Source organism: Bombyx mandarina, chromosome 05 (genome assembly GCF_030267445.1).
Source record: "Bombyx mandarina strain Sakado chromosome 05, ASM3026744v2".
In the NCBI taxonomy this organism is placed as follows: Eukaryota; Metazoa; Arthropoda; class Insecta; order Lepidoptera; family Bombycidae; genus Bombyx; species Bombyx mandarina.
The window spans coordinates 4327250-4347859 of NC_143212.1; the positions used below are offsets into that span (position 1 = coordinate 4327250).

General features: G+C 36.3%; 1 protein-coding gene and 1 non-coding gene across 5 annotated transcripts in view; one reads left to right on the forward strand and one right to left on the reverse strand.

Moving 5' to 3' along the window:
* The window catches only part of LOC114245984 (uncharacterized), a 123973-nt gene that overhangs the window by 6144 nt on the left and 97219 nt on the right, over window positions 1-20610 (reverse strand). For all 4 annotated transcript variants that reach the window (XM_089727336.1, XM_089727333.1, XM_089727334.1 and 1 more), the window contains exons 15-16: window positions 723-871; window positions 118-232 (exon numbers count right to left, since the gene is read on the reverse strand). In XM_089727336.1, coding sequence (XP_089583462.1) covers window positions 118-232; window positions 723-871 — 264 coding nt within the window. The remainder of the gene's footprint in view (window positions 1-117; window positions 233-722; window positions 872-20610) is intronic.
* TRNAA-AGC (transfer RNA alanine (anticodon AGC)) lies at window positions 2006-2078 on the forward strand. Its single transcript has one exon. It is a non-coding gene; the product is annotated as a tRNA-Ala (tRNA).

The window sequence follows — 20610 nt, forward strand, 5'->3', positions numbered from 1 at the left end:
ATTCTTTTACGTCCCTTTTCAAACCATGCATTTTGTCATATGTAAGAGTTTATTTAGGAGTGGCGGGATATGTCTAGATGTGGACCATGGTGGCCGACCTCGACATGACGAACTTACTTTAGAGTGTGGGGTGGTGGTGGGCATGCTGGCGGCTCCACTGCTCACCAGCCGGAGCTGCTGTCTGATATTCGCCTTCTCCCTCGCACGCTTGCGTTGGAACTCTTCTTCTACCCTGGAATCCGAAATACGGCAATAAAGCCGATACTCATAACTAGTTCAAATATTTAAACATACTCCATTCTAATTTTCATTTTGTGAGGTGTATTGCGGAGTTCTAATGAAGATATATCACTCTTCCCCCTATTTCTGTTGCGAAGCATTTATATGTTGCGGTTTGAAGGGTAGGAAAACAATTATTCTAATAGAATTGTGAAAACAATATCATATTATTAAATATTAAACAATCAGCTTTCCACCTGAAGAATCTTTCGCATTTCACTTTGTAACACGTAGGCGAACACCTACGCTGTCCAGTGGAATTGAAAGCTATATCTTTCTAGGATTCGCCTTACCACATTTCGTTAAAATCTGTTTAGTACCTTGGGCGTGAAAGCGTAACAGACACGCGTTGTTCCCATGGCGTTTTTGGTGAAGATATGTTTTCACGTCTTCATTTTATCTCCCTACTTGGTAAAAATCACAAGGCTATACCCAAATCCTACCTCCGCATGGCCTCCAGTTCGGTTCTTCTCTGTTGCTCCTTGAGGTCAGCTTCTTTGGACAACTTCTCGGCAAGCTTCTTTCGCTCTAGCTGTCGCACTGTAGATTGGAAGGTGAACCTCTTCGCTCGACCTTGTTGATTTGATGATTTCTGTGAGACAAATAAAAATAACATTTTCATTGAAAAAGTTCTTTATAAATTATTCATCTAAATTTAAAGCTGAATGCCAAGGTTTGTAAGGTTTGAGATTGAAGTTGTAAAGTTGCCCACATCGGACCTATAATTAATAGTTAGAAGTGGCAATCTGCAATGGTGACGGACGCCGAAGAATCTAAAACTGGTGGAGAAAATGAGTTCCTTTACGGAGACCTTAAATGTACAAACGGCAGATAAAAAAAATCCAAACATATTTTACTTGATACGTGTTATCTCGGAAGTTGGATACTTTGAGATATCCTGTCACAATCATTTCTGCATCGCACCACGCGCCACTGGAGCGCTTTCATCCATACTTCTTAGAGCCATTGCATTCAATTGTGTTTCCAAATGACTTTTTTGCCTGTCTATGAAATGAACCCGCGTCTATGCTGTTCCCGCCATAACTTATCCATCTACAAATGACGCTTGAAAATAGTCCTAAAAGATAGGGCTCCGGTAACCATTGAACACCAGGTAAGCTATGAGCTCGTTCACCTAATTAAGGAAACAAAAAAAAGTAGGCTGCAGTATTGATTGTGTCCATCAGTATAGGTTTGTAAGCATCGAATACGCGATGAAAAATATTTCATAATCGCATATGTTTAAAAAGTAATTGCTATACAACAAATCAAAGCGGATGATGGATTTTCTATTTGATTGAAAACATTTTAAATAGGCTGACAGGATGTTTGCCACCTCTTAAAAACGGAATAAAATAAAATTCTTGTAAATAATATATAACATATATATTTAATTTCAAAACGTTTTCATGTGTTTTCATTATTCATAAGTTAATAAGTAATTGTAAAGAAGTATGTTAGAGCTACAATTATCGTTTCCAAAGCTCGCTCAGCTGTTGGCATCATTTAGATTAAGTAGATAAACAACATTAATGATTCTATCACAATATATTATTATGGCGTCTTGTGTTTTGTAAAGAATCACGAAATTTTTTATACACTCATTCCGTTTCAAAAGTGATTTAATAAAACTTTACAATACCCTTTAATAATTTAAGTAATGTAACTGAAAATAATATTGTATAATAAAAGTTTATAACAGTAATTTTTGCATTTCTATTCCGTTGGGGGCGTAGCTCAGATGGTAGAGCGCTCGCTTAGCATGCGAGAGGTACCGGGATCGATACCCGGCGCCTCCAATATGAGAATAGCACGTATTTTGTTATTCAAAACGATTTTATTTTTGCAATGATTTTCTTTTTAAACCACATTTCACTGAACTTGAACTTTATAATATCTTTATACTATTATTCTTTTACGAAAATACCAACCTCGGGAATTGATGCCCAAAGATTGATTTAATTTTGGGCTGTGAGCTCTTCCACCCATCTAAGCAATAAAAAAAATACAGTGGCTCGTATTGTATCAGTTATAGGCTATTGATGACGATTATATTAACTGAAAGAGGTATGAAGTTAAAAATAGACTCATTATTTCGATCACAGCTTCGACTTCAAAATAAGATTAAAATACTCAAATATACTTTTTTGATTCCAAAAAATCCACTCAATAATCCTCTTTCCCCCGATGTTATACAGTGACCTCACATATGATTGGTCGGAGGTGGCTTACACACAGTTAATTCCTATCTTCTTTGTCAATTCATTTGACCCTTAAAGCGTTTTGAAAATAACACAATAAAACTGGTTTTCTTTGTATGAAGTCCCGCACAGTAGGCTTCACGATAATGTGAAAGAAGTAAAATTTGTACTTACAATATGATAATGACATTTTAAATATTTCGGCTTATTCAGTACGATGGTCATTAAGGTCTCTGCCGTGCTTATAATGATCAAGTACATCGGGAGAGTACAATATTTAGTTGAATTAAATATGTACTCTTGAGTATGTTTATAGACAATTAATAATATTTTTCAAAAACACGTAGGTATGTTTTTAAATGTTTGTTCATATACCTTAAGCATTTAACTGTATACAATCTTGATTGCTTTTTAATTTGTATTCATATTCCCTGCTTGTATATTTATTATCCTCCTCAGTGTTTCTCTAACGTCTACTATATTGTGCACTTATTATAATGTGTTTTTTTTTTTTGCATAGACGGATGCACGAGCTCACGGACATCTTGATGTTAAGTCCTTACCGAAACCCAAAAGGCATCATGACGATGCTGCTAACCACTCCAATACTCGAAGTAGCTTTAAAAAATTGTATATTTGTGGGTTTGATTTTTATAACACAATGAAACCCCATGCGTGGAAGTCATTAATAAAAATGCGTGCCCAAAAAATCCCATGTCATGCGTTAAGTGCGTATTTTATGCGCTTATGCGCTTATACATCCGAATGCACTAAGCTTTTTATCCTTTAAGCTCCCACGACTACTTCGAAATGTTTAAAGGATTGCTACACACTAGCCGGTGGAAAAAACAAAATAATAAACGAGCTAAAAGAGCATTCACGTTAGAAAACGTAGAAAGTTAAAGTCAATGAATATATTCTCGTTTTGTTGAAAACCACGCAGTAAATATTAGGCACATATTATTTAGAGCGTGCGAACAAGATTCCGTGATAAAATAACCCAAAAATATTACGCCAATCTATTTAGAACCTTAGCTGCTTGTGATTTAATAGAAAAATTGAATACGATGCCAGCAATGCCGTGAATAGTCTTAATGCGTCTAATAATAAGGTTTAATTTACTAAAACAATGAAATATTTTCGTGCGTAATTGTATATCTGTTTGCACATCAAAACCGGCGTTAGTTAGGTAATATTAATTGCAGTTTTATTGTAATTAGATTTGATGCAATAGAAACTAATTCACTGTGCGTTTGCAATCTATTTGCATAATTGATGAATTTTTTCCTGTTTTCTATGAACATTTTTTAACTGACGTAGTAATTTTTTTTATCTTTTGTTAGAGTAATTTCCTGTGTAATCCTAAAAAGCTACATTATCTCTGAAATAAATTCGACGCCTTCTTCCCTTAAAACAATTACGAACTATGTATTATGAACGAACTTTACGGTAAGCCGCGACTCACTTTTCAAGTATTCTTTGTGCAACCAAATTTTAATACCTTTTTTATACCTTAATGGACAGATGAGTATACGGCCCAACTGATGATGAATGGTCAGCGTCGTTCACGGATGTCAGCAATGTCAGGGACAATGCTTTTATATCGTTTAAGTTCAGTAACTATTCCAAGGTATTCTAAATTATATTAGGAAGCATTTAAAATTTAGTGAGCAATGTATTTACGTTATAAATAGCCTGAATGGGAATTGAGTGTCTTTGGTTTGGTAATGCGAGCTCATAGTCTACTGGTAACGTGCTTAGCACGCTTAATCTTTCATGTCAATGCGAATATATGCAGTGTTAACAATCAAGAATCCTCATGAGTACACTACACGATACGGTCATGCTTGAAGAAAACTTTGACGATACTTATGTTATTGTTCTCGAATCTGCAAGTTCTCATGGAAGGCTATAAAAATACCATTTTCTTTTTAAGCCTTTTCTTGTATCCCTTAGTAGCATTTCAAGGAAACTTATGCACGTTATATTAAAGCTTCGATTTTTGAAGGTATATTTCATTCAGACATAACACAAATAGATCTACACATAATTACGTTTCTCTGCGAGTATTATCCTCAAAAAAACTTTACTAAGCCCATCATAAAAGTGAGTTATCCCTTCAATAAAACAAAAACATTTTGTCACGTGCATCAAGATTGTTTGGCCTCACTAGATATGACCTCGAAGATAATGTTCGTATGACAACTACACAGCGGCATGGAACATAGAACTTTATCATAAATAGCGGACAGGAATATGCGTAAGATTCAGTATTTTTGAGTCTTTTTGGTGAAGAATTTAGTGCGTTCAAATCGAAACCCATATTTATTATGAGAGTATTAGGGTGAATGAAGCTACGCGACCTCCCGATATCATACTTTCCCCACGTCATTTTGATCTTCGGATTGGTACCGCTTGCTAAATATATTTGGAATGGGTTTAGATATGTACTTATTCCTGTCTTTGATAGTACTAAATTGTATTTTCTGGTTTACCATGATGAAAATTGGTTTATTCGTGGTAAGGCGTCTTGTGAGCAAGCACGGGTAGGTAGGTAGGTACCACCGCCTGCTTATTTCTGCTGTGAAGGGTGATCGGGTGCCACCGTTGTACTTTAAAACTGAGACTTAGAGCTCTTGTCTCAAGATGAGTGGCGGTATTTATGTTGTCGATGTCTATGAGCTCTGGTAACCAGTTAACAACAACCACTCATTTGATATACAGTCCTCACTTATCAGTCATTCATTCACTCAATTACTGTTCAATATATAGTATAGGTATAATTTAAGTGTGCAATTGAATTTGTATAATTCGACATTAATATTGAACAACACAGAAATACCTTGTAGTAACGATCATGGTAACATATCGTGAAATTATGCGTAAAATTATTAACGGTACAAAAATATTACCAACCAAAACAAACTTGTCAATACTAATGAAATATTTACAAGTCAAGCCGTTTAAGGATCATTGAAAGGTCTATGTATATTGGTAAGAGAAACAATAGAACCTCCAGCTTAAAATGAACCGTCTGTATTCAAAAAAATCGGAGGTGAGAAATTTTTTAACTGACCCGGAAAATTTTGTGTCGTTTAAGTCATGATACGATGCTTATAAAATACACAGATTTGGAAAGAAAGGAGAACTAAGTAGAATAGCTATTTCATGAGCATTTGTTAGGTTAAGAGGTATCAAACGAATCGGTGAGCGTACAAAAATGCTCCATGGGTCCAGACTATTAAAACATTTGGCTTTGCCGTAGTCGGATAAGAATCAATACAATTTATCAATTTGTGAAATAGCTGTTTGACGCACCGACCGCACTATCAAACTAGGGTAGGATTGTATGGATTTCATCATTGATTTGTAGGTTGGGATAGCATCTTTTTATTTTCATATTTGGCTTGCCATACAACATGTCACTATTTAAGTTGTGGGGTAATTGACTGGTTGTTAGCTCCACAGTGGCGGATCTATCAAAAACATGAAATTTTCTTAAACCATTTATTTTTATTTTATAACTAGCTGACCCGGCAGACTTCGTAGTGCCTCAATCGATAAATAAAAGACCGACGGGGGACACATCAAAGGGAAAACAAAATTGTTATTTTTATTTAATTACGAGCATTTTCATAATTATCTACCTTTTGAATCTTCTCTGGACTTCCACAAATAATTCAAGACCAAAATTAGCCATATCGGTTCAGCCGTTCTCGGGTTTTAGCGAGACTAACGAACAGCAATTCATTTTTATATATAGAGATTTCGGACGTATCGAATACTTTTAAGGTTTTCTTTTTAAATGGTCACTGACAATTGATCCGCCAACTATTTTGTTTTTATCTGCACCTCGCGTAATCTAAAGCAAATTTTATTTCGTTTCAAAATCTATAGGAACGTTTTTTTAATTTCGCTCATAATTCGATATCCATACATATTTGACTGCTTACTGGTTTGGTTTTACATAACAAAGTACGATTGCCATAGTATTTGGGTCGTTTGATTGTCCCATAAAAGCGCCATGTCCTTGCAGACCGTCCCGCATTCATGGTTATCATGACCACATAACAATGGCAAACTGAATCATTGGAATGTAGCTGACTAGTTTTTAAAGTGATTAATACTTTTTATTGTTTGTAATAAAAGTCTTTGCCCCCGATATTAATACTGTTACTAGATTATTAACAACCCATAAATAAGCAGCCGTAAATTTTCACATGACAAAGTGATTTCCAGAAACTGAAAAGTTAGTTATGCATAGATGGAACACGGGACCTATGTGCTTAGTGCGAGTTTTTTAACGTTCTCGATAGCGTAAAAGTTAACTCAAGTATGGAGTTGGAACAGCGCCCCTAGCGGCAAAGGTAGGCAAACGTTCCAACCAAAATTTTAGTTAACTTTTACGCTATCTAGAACGTTAAAAAAATCTCACTAAGCACTCTGGTGGATGTGAACGCATGATGAATCCCGGAATTGACGACATTTGAAGTAAAGTGAGAACCTACCAAGTCGCGAGAAACGATGTTTGTGAACGTGTCGGTAAATATGGATGCTTGTTCAGGTGCCGATGTGTTTGCTCGGCACAGTTACTGAACGTCGTGCTGGTACTAAAATCGAATATTGTTTTCGTTTCCACCGATTCAGCAATGGGATATGTCTTTAAAATTTTTATGTGAACAGTTAATTTTTTTCCCTCACCATAGACGGATTCTAATTAGTATTTTCCTTAAAGCTGAGAAGCCAATATGTAATAAACTTGGCACGATATGCGAATAATGTTGGTAATTTAATCTTCTTCTTTTTCTCCACCTTGTCCCACTAGGTGGGGTCGGCACAGATAATTTTTCTCTTCCATTCTCTTCTATCAGCCGTCATCTCAACACTCACTCCGCTCTTTCTCATATCGTCATTCACACACTCCATCCATGTCCTCTTTGATCGATCTCTTCCCCTTCTACCTTGCACTACCATTTCCATACATATCCTTATCACATGCATCTTCTCTCTACGCATCACATGTCCATACCACATACCAGATATGTTGGTAATTTAATCATATTATTAAAATGACTTAAGTGATATGAACTGATATGTAGTAAAAAAAGGCGAAATTTATTCAATTACTTTTCACCTCGTGGTCGAATATCAGCTCAAAATTCATTACATCTGAAAATTTTGATTTATTTAATGTATAAATTTTTCCTATTTTTTGTGGAAGTAAGAAATGAGATTTTTAATATTTTTATTCATTGATAACACTAAATAATGAAGTCTGAAATGTCCTTTTGTAGCTTATTGGGAACGAGTGTATTCCTTGATAGCTAGCTCTCCTGTTTTTGTGACCTCCGCTTGGGTACCTCCTAAGAAGTTGTTATGAAGAAGTTGTAACTATACTTGAGACCTTAGAACTTATATCTCAAGGTGGGTGGCGCATTTACGTTGTAGATGTCTATGGGCTCCAGTAACCACTTAACACCAGGTGGGCTGTGAGCTCGTCCACCAATCTAAGCAATAAAAAAAATATGTTACCACACAATTAATTTTTAAATGAATTGCTAAGTAATGAGCAGTGAGTCTCCTATAAGGTTGTAAGTCATAATTTATTTTTTAAATTCCTCAATATGGTTCCGAGTTTTCACTACATTAGATAAAGCCTTCGACATCATTTTTTCGCATTTTTCGTTCACTATTTTGGTCGCACGTATAGTTAGAATACTAATTGGACGACCAGATCTTTTCTGTCACCAATCGAAGATGGAGACGTTTTATTAAGCACAAAAACTTGACTACAAAGGGAATGTAAAATTTATAAATAGCATTTGCTTTCATACTTTCTTTGTGTAATGCTACTCAATTCGATACTCTTTAGCAGCATACTCCATTTTAATATCACAAGAATCTTTAACAAGCTTTGACGCGAAAATAATGAAACATATTGAATATAATTATATGCTGTTGCAAATGTGGTGTTATTTTTTTATTGTAATAGTAGGTATTGATGCTCAGACTGTGTATTCCTATTGTTTCCCTCTTACCATTAGACCAGTAAATTTAATGAGTTAATCGCCAAAATAAAATTTACGAATGTAAAATACGTAAATAAAATATGCTTAGGTACGTAATGTAAAATAATACGATTTCGTCCGAAAGGTATTTTTGCATAAAGTAAATACAAGTTAATGTTTCTAAAGTCGATGGATAGTTTGCGAACGTAAAAAAAAAACAACAAACAAAAAACTTATTTATTCAAATCGAATAACGTACCAAAACGAATCTGTTATCCGAGCTAGATACAACCTAACAAGGTATACTCGTAGGTATAAATAATTCATGCGATAAACTTTGTTTTAAATTTGTTTATATGCAAAATAAACGATTGCTTCTTAACTAGGAAGTGACCTTTTATTGGGACGTACAAAAAAACAGATTTGTAGTGTTCTTAAGTTTTTTAGTAGGTATCCTTAATCTTAATTACCGATATTTCTTGGTAACGGGTTATTGCATTTTTACTATCGCATCAACCTTTGTATCTTAATCTGGGAGTGATTGTTGTAATAAAGAAGGGATACCTAGATATTACAACGTCACCGCTATCAAGGTGCGAAGATATATTATCATATATTTATATAGATATATTACTGGTGGTAGGACCTCTTGTGAGTCCGCGCGGATAGGTACCACTACCCTGCCTATTTCTTCCGTGAAGCAGTAATGCGTTTCGGTTGGAAGGGTGGGGCAGCCGCTGTAACTATACTGACCCTTAGAACTTATATCTCAAGGTGGGTGGCGCATTTACGTTGTAGATGTCTATGGGCTCCAGTAACCACTTAACACCAGGTGGGCTGTGAGCTCGTCCACCCATCTAAGCAATACAAAATAAAAAATAGCGAATTACAACTTTTAACAATAATTACAATCTTTACATAATTAATTCCGATTCAATTGTAAAAGTTTTATTGTCAGTAATATTTTGCGTTGTGTATTTAATAATATACGCAACCACGAGTAGAAAATATCTAATTAAAACGAAGATCATTTATTTTAACTGTCATCTAACGAAATCATTGAATGTCGTAGTAAACTCTAGCACCGGTTATCGAAGCAGCCACACTCATGAGACGAACCGGCAATGAACTCAACAGGCCATTCTTTTTTCGTTTTCATTAGATAATTAAGAAAAAAATAAACAGTTAAGTTTTATAATTGTTGCAATCAACGCAACGTTAGAACCGAAACAAATGTGTGTAATTGTATGTCGGTTATCGCGATACGTTTTCGTTGGAACTTAGGCGCGGGACAACTGTTTTTGTAACGGCATAACACGTCTAGCTTCCCTGTTCGGATGGCGCAGTCCGCCATAAATTTTTTTTTTATTATTGAAGTATTACTGGTGGCCTTTCCAGTTTCACCGGGACAGGTGGGCGAGCAAAGGCTCAGCCAGGAGGGGTGGGCTTTGCTAACAGCTGCCCGAGCGCCTCCGAAGAAGACCTAACAACTCAAGAGTAGCTGCTTCGCGAATGAATCTACTACCGAATCGGAATAGCGACCTGCTGAGAAGATCCGGCGAGAAACTTAGCAGGCTGATGCATGGGTTAGGTTGCACGTCGAACTCTTTGCCGAGTTCGACGAGTACGGTTACCGGGATCCCTAAGCCTGCTCTCAGTGTTAGAGCTGAAGGTATCTAACGCAAGAGTTATTGGATCTGATGGATCCGTAAGGACGTGTCTAGGGCGACGACGGTGACTTGCTCCTGCGTGATCAGGATTCGGGGAGTCCGCCATACTGAAGATCACCTAAGTCTATTGATGGCTCAGTTGGATTTGTACCACAGTTTAAAAGGTATACTCTTAAGCGGGATAAATATTTCGAAGCAGAATTAAGCAGACCGGTGGTAACCTCTCCTTTCGGGTTTGCGCCACGTACGGTCACGCGTACTTAACGAAGTAGCTAAATTGGGGTGTTAGCGATTGCTGCTTCTGCAGATGGATAATAGGGAAACAGCAGAAGCCGGAAGAGGTTCGCATCCCTTACCTTCAGCAGAGCAGAATACATTTTTATTTATTGCTTAGATGGGTGGACGAGCTTATGGCCCACCTGGTTGGTTTCTGGAGCCCATTGACATCTACAACGTAAATGCGCCACCCACCTTGAGATATAAGTTCTAAGGTCTCAGTATAGTTACAACGGCTGCCCCACCCTTCAAACCGAAACGCATTACTGCTTCACGGCAGAAATAGGCAGGGCGGTGGTACCTACCCGTGCGGACTCACAAGATGTCCTACCACCAATAAAGAGAGTACATTGAAATCCTGTGACAGATCTCTGTCCGCTACGTACCCAATCACCTCCCAAACTCTCTTATAGTCGAAACGTGTAAAAACCACTGAACCGTAATATAATATAAGTTGAAAAAAAATACAAAACTAAAATATTTTAATAAACATTAACATAAACAGATCTGACTAAGAATTTAGATGTCGCGTCAACGAGATTCTAGTCACGCGTAAGCCCTTCGAACGTGTTTATTAACAAATGTTTTGAAGTTGTAAATTTAAGATTTCTGTGACTTGCTAACGGAATTATGTTGGTTTAAAAAATGGATTCTTATGTTATTCGTCAAAATATACAGCGAGTATGTAAAACGAACATAAATAATTAATAGGCGGTGGCAGATCCGGTAAGACATCTTAACGTGAGCGCCGTCACTTTTGGAACATGAGTAATTCATATGAGGATTACATAGAGGGTCTCACTCTTCAAGTCCGGGCGCAAGACTGTTTCGCCGCAGACATGGGCGGAATAGTGCTACATACCCGTGTGGCTCTACACTGTAATCACACAATTTTAGGGGACATCCGGGCTCAGGGATGTCGGGTGAGTTACCGCCGCCCGATATTCGGCGTTGACTGTTTTGCGGTAGGTTTCGTCCACACCAACCCTCCTCCTCCTTTCTCATGCGGGCTTGGGACCGAAAACGGCGGACAGCGGCGGATTAGTATATCGGTAACGTTAAAACAGAAAAATGGGCCAAAGGAGTGACAAACTGGTGTCCAAAATATAAAAAGCGAAATAGAGGAGACAACAATGAATAGATGGAAAGATGACATCAAAAAAGTGGCAGGAACGACTTGGATGAGAAAAACGCAGGATAGAACATCATGGAGAATTCTTGGGGAGGTCTATGCTACAGCAAAACGATTAAGAAACCGGTGTCGAATAATAACACTAGATAATAAGTGTATACTTACATATTAAAAATTTTAAATACCTAAATATATCGCGCTAATGACCTAGTTATTAAAATAAATAAAAATGTTACTTAAATTAGATTGTTAATAAAGACTATCTTAATCTTAACATTAATGTCGGTAACGTTTACAACTCGTAAGTGTGAATGTAAGATAGACGTGTCGAATTATGTCACTTAAAATTTCAAAGACGTACAATATGTCTGAACAAGAACTATAAATATTTGACAAACATTCATGTGTAATTTCCCTAGGCAAATGTCATTTTACGTAATGTTTTGCAACAACCGTTCTTGGTACATCCGTTGTTCATACTAAGCACTCGCTTAAAGATAAAAATAAGAGTTGAAATTGAACAATACTAACTAAAGAAATATGCTAAAAATTGCAAATAAGGTGCGGTTTTAATGTGACGTAAGCCGCTTCTCAAACTATGTGATTAATACGTAATAATAACAAAGGTTATAGTAACCGGCAAACATCGTGAGCAAATGACCTTGGCTGCGCAGAACCGAATTTTAGATCACTTTGGTGGTGAGGGTGAGGCGCGACGGCAGGGGAAATCGTATCGAGCGCGTTATTGGTAGATCAGTCGAACCTTGCGTAAAGTACGCTTGCGTACAGTGAAAAATCTATCGTTATTAATCGTTAAGTTATATTTTATTATAATTGCTTGTTGACTTTGTTGCCATTGCTATTTGTTGAGTGTTTGTTGATTTTTTATAAAAAATACACTATGCCGCGACAAACTGGTGGAGTATTCAAAAGAAAGGGTAGAAAAATTGTGTACGACGTATATTGCTTCATTATAAAACAGGGGAAGAATGATATTATGGAAAAAGTAAAACAGACTTCGGAAGCAACAAAAACATCAGTGAGTACTGTTAGGTGCATTATTAACGAAGCTAAAGGCTCTGGCTTGCTCATCGTGCTTGGGACTCCGGGTAAGAAAAGATCAGGGAAGAAGAAAGTTACCGGAATGGATAGTTTCGTTCAATCTGTAATAAAAAGGCTTCGAAAATTTTAAAGAAGATATACATTTTAATGGCTCGGAATGAAGTTTACGACGAATTATGAAAGAGCTAGGCTTCAGATGGAAAAAAAAAACAGAAAATAATCGGAAGCTGGTAATTGAAAAAAGTAACATTCGATTACTACGAATCGAATATCTTCAAAAAATAATTAATTATAGACAAAAAAGAAGATCGAACCGACCGAGTCGTAAACTACACCGATGAGCCCTATGTCGACTTAACACCATGATGGCGACTCGGGTGATGAAAACAGTGATGATGATAATGGTCAAGATTATGATAACGAAAAAAAAATTACAAATACCAGCTTCGCTTCAACTGAACGAAGACCTGGCAACAGCTCTAGTTTTGACTTAATAGAAGGAATATCTATTTTACCCCAAGATTAAATTATTACAATTATTAACCTATATTTTTTGTTGATGTTCTAATAAATATATAAATAAATACATATGTTGATTTTATTAATTTTATTGCATTATGACGCAGAGTAAATAATATTTTTGCACGTGAGTGTACCATGCGCAAACTTACCCCCACTACGTCAACAAATGCTCAAGAAGTTTGCCGGCTATTATACATAACGTGTGAGACCAAAAACTAAGTAATTTGAATATGTCATTATGACATATTTCAATGAGTAGTTGCATTTAGACTATTGTTCTAGATATTTTTTATATCTTTTTTTATGTGGGTGGATGAGCTCATGGACCACTTTATATGTAGTGTTTACAGGAGCCTGTAGCCTGTGCCCCATCCTGCATTACTGCTTCACAGGAGAAATAAGAATTTACATAGTAACGAATATTTTTGTATAGCTAACGATTGAATTTTACGTGGCTGGATTAGTTCTTCTCTCTATCTCTTCTTCTCTTTCTATTTAGTTTTTAATAGTGAAAACTGTAATAGTAGGTAGCCTGGTAGAGAATAAGTAAGTGGAGAAATAGACGACCTTTTCACAGTATTAAGATACTAATATGTTGTTTTTGATAATATTTGAAGAGTTCTCCACATGGGTCTTGCTAGTCATTAAATTTCACAAGCAGTTAATCTGCATTATGCGAAGCAACAGTAACGTCTGTGTGTAAATTCTCAGTTTTCGCTCGTTCTCAGCATATTATTTTTGGGGTTAAATATATACAGAGATTGCACTTGTCGTACTGTTGTGTAATATTCCAGTAAAATTAGCATTTATGTAAACAACGCCTTAATATTTACCACGTAATGAAAATTCGTATCACTTGTGTAACAGCAGCTGTAGGTTTTTTTTATCCTACCTATGCTGACAGCCTTGAGAGGCTATATCAGCTTCACCCTAACGTGTAGGTGAGCTCACGGGGCTCAAGCCGGAGTGGTGCTAACACTGGCCCTAACAAGAGCAGTGCTTCGCAGAATCTACCACCGGATCGGAAACGTGACCCACTGAGAAGATCCGGCGAGAAACTCAGTGGGCTGTGTCTGTGGGTTCGCGGTAGGTACGAGAGTATAAAATCTTCAGTCATTAATGTCTAACCTTTGTTAGTAATAGGTGACGTTTTTGTTAACATACCATTTATTCATATTATGTAAATTAAATATACAATAATGAAGCTACAGGTAAATAATGAGATGCGTTACGTGACATCATTGATGTTCGAAGGCCGACGTTGTAATTGTGACCCCGAGCGGTAATTAAACATTAAACAGGTTCTTATAATTGTTTTAAACTTTCGCACCTATATACAACATACACTATTATTTAGCGAGTTCTTATGACGATAGTTTCTGATATTTCAGCGTTGTTCGAAAGGTAAAGTCCATGTGAAAATCGTTGTATAAACCTTTAAATAATGGTATGTAAAGTTCGGTTGTAAGCAAATCAACTGTTACTCTATAAAATTATTTAAAATTCATATTCCATCCAATGATGTAGGGTTTTGTAAAAATAATATTTATTTTCAATTCTTAAACACAACACGCATTGTATTGTTATCGATAAATTTACAAAATTGTGTTTCATTGACACGGGCAATACCAGGCAATACCAAGAGTAACGAACAGTTTAAAATCTAATTAAACTAAAGAGATAACGCTTTGACGATTTGACTTATAGCTGATATACTAAAAATGCCATTGCCAAATATTATCTTCCCCGTTCATAGGGACTCCTTTGCGATGGCAATCGCTTAAAGTATTTCCTCAGAGCATTCCGCTTGGAACATTTATGAAAATATCAAAGAAAGCATCGGTAGCCGTTTAAATATCAGACAAAACACCGATTAGATGCTTGTGTTACCAAATTTTTTTTTTTTTTTTATTGCCCTTGTAGGCAGACGAGCATACGGCCCACCTGATGGTGAGTGGTTACCGTCGCCCATAGACTTCAGCAATGCCAGGGGCAGAGCCAAGCCGCTTGTTTAAATAAATAAAAAAATAACTTGTTTTTAACAAATTTATATTCGTAATATATTTGAATGTACACGCACCGCCACAAATAGAGATGGAGAAGCCTCGCAAAAGCCGCGACCAATAAATAAAACGATAACCATGACCACTCCGCCAGGAATGTACCACTGAAGAGGAGGAAGGAGGATTGTATTCGACTATTATTGTTACAATGTCAACTATAAAAACGGAGAACGTACGAATAGCCGTTGCGATTACGTACAAAATTCTTCCTTGGTACTTGTAAATTTATGATATACTAGCGACCCGCCCTCGCTTCGCTTCGGAAACATTAAATTTTATTATTAATAGCTGAGTCTCGCGACGTTACCTGCTGTTATTGTCGTACCGTGAGTGACGCCACGGGGCGAAGCTAGTCTAAAAAAAGTAGCCTAAGTTACTTTTTATATCATCAGCTACCTATCAGTGCAAGTCTCGCCAAATTCGGTCCAGCCGTTCTAGAGATTGGCCGGAACAAACAGACAGACAGACAAAAATTGTAAAAAATGTTATTTTGGTGTATACGATACATACGCATATACATATATTCATACGCATGTAGTAAAAAGCGGTTATTTCAATATTACAGACACTCCAATTTTATTTATATGTAGATTTGGGGCAAGCTTTTCGGTAGATGCTTTGCCTGCGTATGATTTGTGCTGTGACGGGATGAAAGATAGCCTAAATTCTTTCGCGGGTTTCAAATTCTTATATCGAGTTTTGGCAAAATCGGTTCAGTGATTTGAGCGCGAAAACCTAACAGACGGACAGCTATTTTCATATCAACATCATTATTTACTATGTAACCTCTAATATTGAATAGTAGGTATTTTCATATCTCGATTCATGTTTTTTGTAACGTCTAATTTTAATAATACGTAATTACAACTATATTACGAATATATTCCGTACCGTAGTTTCGGAGTTGTGCGCGTACAAATAAACCGACAGACAGACAGACAGACAATGGTTGCTTATTTTCTATTACTATTCTTAGGTTATATACCGTTTTTCTATTTAATTACTTTTGTTCAATTACATATGCATAGATGGTAATGATAATCAACATAACAATACAGAAAGCAAACAGATGCAATTAATTCTTATTTTCTAATTTTCAGTACTCCTTAAGTAATTTATAATTAATCATTTAATATTCACTGCCAAGAATGACACGACTTCTGTCTGTTTATATCGATAGCTATTTTCAAATGTCAGTCGTTTGATAGGAATTAGAATGTATGTTTTTTTGTTACTTGTAGTGTAGTGTCTCATAAAAAGCAAGTGAGTCATACATGGAATTAATAAGATTTAAGACAAGATACATTGTGTAATAAGTTTACGTTTTTTTTTTTTTTTTTATTGCCCTTGTAGGCAGACGAGCATACGGCCCACCTGATGGTGAGTGGTTACCGTTGCCCATGGACTTCAGCAATGCCAGGGGCAAAGCCAAGCCGCTGCCTACCGCTTAATACTCTCCACAAGCCTCGTTTGAAGAAGGACATGTCATAGCGCTCGGGAAACACCGTGGAGGGGAGCTCATTCCATAGCCGGATGGTACGTGGCAAAAAAGATCTCTGGAAACGCACTGTGGATGACCGCAGTGGCTCCAGGTAGTACGGATGAACTCTACTCCGATGGCGGGCGGTGCGATGGTAAAAACGAGATGCCGGTATCATCTCGAACAATTCCTCAGAGCACGTAAAATAATAATTACTAGAAAATAGTTCGTCTTGACTTTCTCGTTTTTAATTACGATTTTAAATTATGATGTGATTCGAATGTGTTGTGTAATTATATTTAAATTAAAAAGTAAGTAATGATTTAAGCATTGAATACTATAATTTGAACAATGAAACAATTGTATGAAAAAAATCAAATGTGTTTAATAATTAGCATAGTAATGAAAATGAACATAAAGACAGGCAGACGATGGAGGTTACTCGACTGTGTAATGTAAAAGATTCTCGCATTTGTTTTTTTTTTTTTTTTTTTTTTTATTGCTTAGATGGGTGGACGAGCTCACAGCCCACCTGATGTTAAGTGGTTACTGGAGCCCATAGACATCTACAACGTAGACGCGCCACCCACCTTGAGATACAAGTTCTAAAGTCTCAGTATAGTTACAACGGCTACCCCACCCTTCAAACCGAAACGCATTACTGCTTCACGGCAGAAATAAGCAGGGCGGTGGTACCTATCCGCGCGGACTCACAAGAGGTCCTACCACCAGTAATTACGCAAATTATAATTTTGCGGGTTTGATTTTTATTACACGATGTTATTCCTTCACCGTGGAAGTCAATCGTGAACATTTGTTGAGTACATATTTCATTAGAAAAATTGGTACCCGCCAGCGGGATTCGAACACCGGCGCATCGCTTCAACACGAATGCACCGGACGTCTTATCCTTTAGGCCACGACGACTTCAAAGAGATGTTATGTTTGTAGAGATGTTAAAAAAAATACTTATTTAACACTAGCTGACCCGGCAGACTTCGTAGTGCCTCAATCCATAAATAAAAGACACATCAAGGGGACACATCAAAGGAAAAACAAAATTGTTTGTTTTTGTATAATTCCGAGCTTTTTTATATTTTCTCACCTTTTAAACCTACCCTGGACTGCCACGAATAATTCAAGACCAAAATTAGCCAAATCGGTCCAGCCGTTCTCGAGTTTTAGCGAGACTAACGAACAGCAGTGCATTTTTATATATATAGATATAGATAAATTAAACGACTAACGAATGAGTGTAAGCGGATAATTTTGGATGGATCTAAAATTTTGTACTCAATTCCTGAGATGGTTCTGAACTATGGAATTATGAAATGATTCTGGTCATAACAATTGAAATATTTTTATATTATTTGTAATATGGATGGCCGGTTCGAAAGTTATATGTTTTAGATAATGAAGATACATATTTTCTTTGCATGGAAATCAGAAACGATTAAAAAAACCAGAATCGCTTTTGATTTTTCAGAATTATCGTGTAACAAACATAAAATCGAAATCACTTACATATATGTTTCTATTAAACAGTGTTTCTATTAAGTTTGGGTTAATTTCGATCGAAATAAAGTTACCAAAAATATTTCGAAGCCAAGCTAGTTGACTTAAAATTTGAGGAACCAATAATACTAATTTTTAAAAACATTTGCACGGTTTAATTATGAATATTAATTTGTTCATCGTTACACCGATGTTTTGACTATCGAACTTATCGTATTCGCCGAAGGAAAAAAACTTGGAGATTGAAAATAAATACAACATTCAACTGTAAAAGTGCCAGCGATTATAAAAATATAATTAAAATTTAAACTGACCGTACAGCATTAAACAGGATACTGGCGTCAGCACGTGCACTTGTCCGCGAGTCGACAGGTGACCGGCACGTGTGGCGAGCTAGACTCTGCGGCACACATCCCTACTCCCGCGCACACGGTATCTCCGGTCGCACTGATGCGACTGCGACATTCGCGAAACACCTGCTCTTGAGTTGTTAGGTCTCCTTTGGAGGCGCTCGGGCAGCTGTTAGCAAATCCCACCCCTCCTGGCTGAGCCTTTGCTCGCCCACCTGTCCTGGTGAAACTGGAAAGGCCTCCGGGCCACCAGTAATACCGCATTCATAAAAATATGCGACTGCGATTTACGATGCGAATTAATCTAATGTAAGTTCCAAACGCATCGTGTGTGATTTTGTTGACATAATTAATTTAAACATTTGCATAATCAAATCTGTAAGTAGATTTAAAAATCCGATGCAAGTTCTTCGAGATTGAAACTTACAAAAAACAACTAAAATATAGTCAACTTAACAAGTAAATATTATTTTCCGTTAACATTACTGTAAATTATAGGTACGTTACATTGCGGCCTAGGAAACGGAGACATTTTGTTTATTTTTTTTTGTCAGTATGTTTATGGTTCTCATTTTGTCGCATCAATACAAAAGTGCATTAAGGCAACGTTAAATCAATTTGTTTATTTTGTTGATGCTTTTATGTTGTTATCATTTACAAGCGCGTGTTTACAAATTGCTCGCACTACTAACGATACGTTTATTTTTTGTATAATAAAAATAAAGGGATCAATAAAAATTCTGAAACATAATTGATTCCCGTGTTTTATATGAACTTCGATTATATTTTGTTTGTATGTACATCACTAATTAATAAAATAATTATAAAGGTAGCCATTACGTCATTTCACTATAGTTTTCTTTTTTTTACTTTTTCACTAAGCCAGTTGTTCTCAAATTTACTTAGTTTACATGAAATTGAATATTTTCGAAAACGGATTTTTTTATTGCTATTATATTTTTTGTATGCGGCCTACCTGATGGTGAGTGGTTACCGTCTCCCATGGACTTCAGCATTCAGCAATGCCAAGGGCAGAGCCAAGCCGCTACGTGCCGTAAATGGAAAAATGGATGGAATGAAACCGAAAAATATGATCTACTCTAATACACTCTCTGCCCGAAACGGGTTTGTGGACAAAAATTGCAGTCAGTAATCTCCGAGTTATAAAATCGCATGGCCTATCAATCGATAAATGCTCATATATTGTCTCTCATTTGTTATTACAATTACATGCTTTTATTAGCTTGGTATGTATGTTGGTTTGTGTGTAACAGAACTTTTGAATGTTATTTTCAACGACTTCATGAATCGGATGGATTAAGATGAAAATTGCGCACGCATCAAGTACATACCGTTAATAATAATTTTGAAACCTTTGCTCTCTAACCATTATCAACAGGATAAAAAAAAAGATAAAATTAATTATTCGTTCAGTTTGCTATTTAAGAGTGTTTTTGTTTGTTTTTGAACTATCTAATTTATGTATATATATTATTAATTTAGTATTCATATATATATTTTAAGTGACTAAATGTACTGCTGGAAGTGGAACCATGGTAGCCTCTTTGATCGGGTAGGACGAGTTTATAAAATTTCTCACGTTTGATCTTTTGGGCGTTCGTCCAAGTCGCAGAAGCTCCGTGAAGTTATAAAGCAGTTAACATGTTTCGTGTGAAGCTCGATTTGTGATCGCGCATGTTAATACGCACAATGAGCGATGTCCCGAGCATCATAACCAGATCCAATGTTTTCGGTAGAATGTTTCATTCAGTAAAGAGGCAGTCAGTTTTTAACAAATATTTAGTAATCTTCTAAGCGGCAATATACTGTCTCTTTTTTTGGGTCCATATTTAATCTTATCCTAGACTTGCCTTATTCTGTTGTTCTTGAATTTTAATTGATTTTGTTTCGAATAATCACTGTTTGGCCATCCTTTCCCAATGGTTTATGGTCCAGCGGTATTGTGAACACCCAGAGTGTAACACTCAGGTCAACATTAGATTTTCATACTTTTTGAGTCTTATAATTCTTACTACTTACTCGAAAGAAATA